At 63.7% G+C, this 3,508-nt stretch overlaps 1 protein-coding gene across 1 annotated transcript in view; it reads right to left on the bottom strand.

The window, feature by feature from the left end:
* The window catches only part of LOC105509124 (brain-specific angiogenesis inhibitor 1), a 27,256-nt gene that overhangs the window by 11,322 nt on the left and 12,426 nt on the right, over positions 1–3,508 (bottom strand). Inside the window, exons 5-8 of the mRNA XM_011938227.1 lie at positions 2,213–2,323; positions 1,641–1,805; positions 1,318–1,482; positions 574–738 (exon numbers count right to left, since the gene is read on the bottom strand). Of these exons, the coding sequence (XP_011793617.1) occupies positions 574–738; positions 1,318–1,482; positions 1,641–1,805; positions 2,213–2,323 (606 nt within the window). The remainder of the gene's footprint in view (positions 1–573; positions 739–1,317; positions 1,483–1,640; positions 1,806–2,212; positions 2,324–3,508) is intronic.

A 3,508-nucleotide genomic window follows, 5' to 3' on the forward strand; every position in this document is an offset into this window, starting at 1 on the left:
CCACAGACACCCCAAGTCCCACTGTGCACCCCGCTACCTCACGGCCACCCCACACTCCACTTCCCCCACAGACACCCCAAGTCCCACTGTGCACCTCGCTACCTCACAGCCACCACTGTGCACCCTGCTACTCCATGGTCACTCCACACTCCACTTCCCCATGGACACCCCAAATCCTACTGTGTACCTCACTACCCCACAGTCACCCCATACTCCACTTCCCCCACAGACACCCCAAGTCCCACTGTAAACCTCGCTACCCCACAGTCACTCCACACTCCACCTCCCCATAGACACCCCAAGTCCCACTGTGCACCCCACTCCTCTCCCCATGGCCACCCCATGCCCCACTCTCCTCATGGCTCCCCCCACCCCACAGTGCACTTCACTCACCCCGCAGCCACTCCACGCCCCGTTTCCCCCACGACCACCGCAGACCCCACCATGCACCCTGCTCCCTCCTCAGTCACATGCCAGGGCCCACGGTTACCCCCACCCGCCGTGGGGCTTGTCCCCTCCCTAGAGGTTCCTGCATGTTAGGTGTCCCCAACCCCAGCCCGGCGCACCCCTGACCTGGGCACTGCTGCAGGAAGCAGTCTCGGGTCTCAACCCAGTGGCCCTGGCACTCGGCGCCCCCATAGGAAGGCCCGTTGCATTCACGCGTGCGCTGCTGTCGGCCCTGGGAGCAGCTGGCGGAGCAGGCGCTCCAGCTCGACCACTCGTTCCAGTTTCCATCCACTGCCCGGCCCGGGGGAGGAAGGGGACACGAAGTGGGCGTGAACACCCGGCACCCCAATGCCTGGCTTGGGATGTGGGTGTGAGTACCCTGGGGGCTACTGCTTCACACTCAGCCTAGGACATAGGTGAGAACACAACACCCTGGGGGCCACTACCCACACCCAGCCTGTGACATTGGTGAGAACACCCTGGAGGGCACCACCCCACATCCAGCCTGTGACACGGGTGAGAACATCCAGGCTGGGACACGAGAGAGTAAACCCTGGGGGCCACCACCCCATACCCAGCCTGTGACATGGGTGTAAACACCTTGGGGGCCACCAGCCCACGCCCAGCCTGTGACATGGGTGAGAACACCCTGGGGGCCACCACCCCACACCCAGCCTGGGACATGGGTGGGAAATGCCCCAAGGTCACACCTCAGCCTGCTTCCTGAACCCAGTCTGAGGTTCTAACCTCTGAGCACCCTGAGGTGGGTCTGGAGTGGGCAAAGCTGGGTTCCCAGGCCTGGCCAGTGGCCTACTGTGACCTCTCCTTTCTTCCCTTCCTCCCTGCCCCCACGCCCTCCCTCTCACCTACCAGGGCACAGGGCGATGTTGCAAAACTTGGTTTGCTTCTCAGGGCCCTCACAGGGGTTGCCTCCAAACTGGGGGGGCCTGCAGGTGCGCGTGCGATCCCGAAAGCCACGGCCACAGGTGCTGGAGCAGAGGCTCCAGGGTGACCACTCGTCCCAGGCACCATGCACTGCAGAGGGACGGAAGGTGCTGCTGCCCTCTGTTGCCACGGTCCCTGAAGCCCTGGCCGCCCACTGCCCCAGACCCCTGCTGCCCTGGCCTCCTGCTGCCCCAGCCCCCCACTGCCCCAGCCGCCCGCCCGCTGCCCAAGCCCAAGGTCCCACCCACCTGGGCACACGGCGGAGTTGTTGCACAGCCGCTGCTCGCGCAGGGGTCCGCTGCACTGCGTGCTGTAGGAGGAGGACACGCAGAAGCGCGTGCGGGTCTGCCAGCCCTCGCCGCAGGTGCTGGAGCACACGCTCCACGGGGACCACTCCTCGGCTGCTGGGTCACCTGCAGGCCCCACTACAGTGTCACAGGCCTGCCGCCCATGGGGCTGCAGTCAGACCAGGGCCAGATCCCGCAGCAGGAGGGCCGCCCTGCTGGGGAGCAGGCAGCAGGGCTGGGGCCGGGCCCCCGGGCCTTCGAACCAGGCTGATCTCAAGAACTGGTCATTTCCCCTACAAGGCTGGAAGCCCTGAGAGCCGGCCTGTGCCATCCCTGGGCCTCTAGGGTCTGGCCAGGGACAGGTCTCCTCACCTCACACCAGTTCCCCTAATGCCAGTCAGTCAGGAGACAAGAGCCCAGCACCTGACGGGTTAGTCTAGTTATTCAAGTTACTACCCATAACTAGTGGTGATTGTTAACTTACAGTATTTTCCCAAAGCCCTAGTCCTGCCCACCCCCTCCCGCCAGCTCACCGGTCTGGGGGGCTGGGAACCCAAACTGCTGCAGCTCGTCCCCCAGCTCCTCACGCCGCCGGGCATCTGTGGACCGCAGGGACTGGCTCCGGGAGCTGGTGCGCCCAGCGGCTGCAGGACGGGCTCAGGTCAGCACGGGAGCAGTGCTTTACCCCCGTCCTCTCTCTCTGTGGCCACAGTGCTCTGAGCCCGCCAGCACTGGGCCACCTGGCTCCACTGGGCAGCTAGGAAGCCAGAGACCAGAGCACCCAGCCTGGCACCAGCCCTCATCTGGTCAACAGGGGACCCTTCCTGTGGGTCCCGTCTCCTGTACCCTGCACCCACTCCCTCACTGCCTTCATTGCCCACAGGCCAGCGTTCACCTGCAGGATGGCAGCCTGCACTAAGTGGTGGCTGCTCTCCCCTGCCTGGCACCCCAACAGCGCCCCTGCCTCCGTCCCACAGCCCAGCTGACGCCCCAGGGCCCTCCCCAGGCTCCTGAGAGGAGCTCCTCTCCCCAGGAAAGTTCACCAAGCAAAAAACAGCCCAAAGACAGTCTCATTACAACGTGATTTAACTTCATGGAAGCAGCTAAAAAATGCATGGGGTCATTAGAGAGTCTTATTAGAGAAATACATTCTGGAGGCAGCATTCGGCTGGGGCAGGAGGGCTGGCTTGGCCAGAGCTCCCACAGCCAGCCTTCCGCACACCCTCCAAAACCCCCAATCCATAAACGGGAAGAAAGCCCCATCTAGGCCAGGTGTGGTGGCTCATGCCTGTAATCCCAGCACTTTGGGAGTCCGAGACGGGCGGATCACGAGGTCAGGAGATGGATACCATCTACTAAAAATACAAAAAATTAGCCGGGCGAGGTGGCAGGCGCCTGTAGTCCCAGCTACTTGGGAGGCTGAGGCAGGAGAATGGCGTGAACCCGGGAGGCGGAGTTCGCAGTGAGCCGAGAGATCCTACCACTGCACTCCAGCCTGGGTGACACAGCAAGACTCCCTCTCAAAAAAAACACCAAAAAACCGAAAAAAGAAAGCCCCATCTAGTCCCACCCAGCCCCAAGCACCACACTCTTCGGGGCCCTCACCTCTGCTCCCCCGGCTAGGCCCCACTCCCAGGGGCCAGCCCCGAGTTGAGGTCCTGCTTCTCAGAGCCCGGACTCACCCTATTCACTCTTCCTGTAGGCCCCGCCCAGCGTCTGCCAGGCCCAGGCCCCGCCCCTACCTGGTCCCGCCCTAAGACCCTCCCTCCACCGGCCCTGTTGCTCCGGGCCCTACCCCTCCCTGCCCCCACCAGCCCCTTGTGCTCGAG

This window comes from Colobus angolensis, unplaced genomic scaffold (assembly GCF_000951035.1).
Source record: "Colobus angolensis palliatus isolate OR3802 unplaced genomic scaffold, Cang.pa_1.0 Scaffold17, whole genome shotgun sequence".
NCBI classification, from domain to species: domain Eukaryota; kingdom Metazoa; phylum Chordata; class Mammalia; order Primates; family Cercopithecidae; genus Colobus; species Colobus angolensis.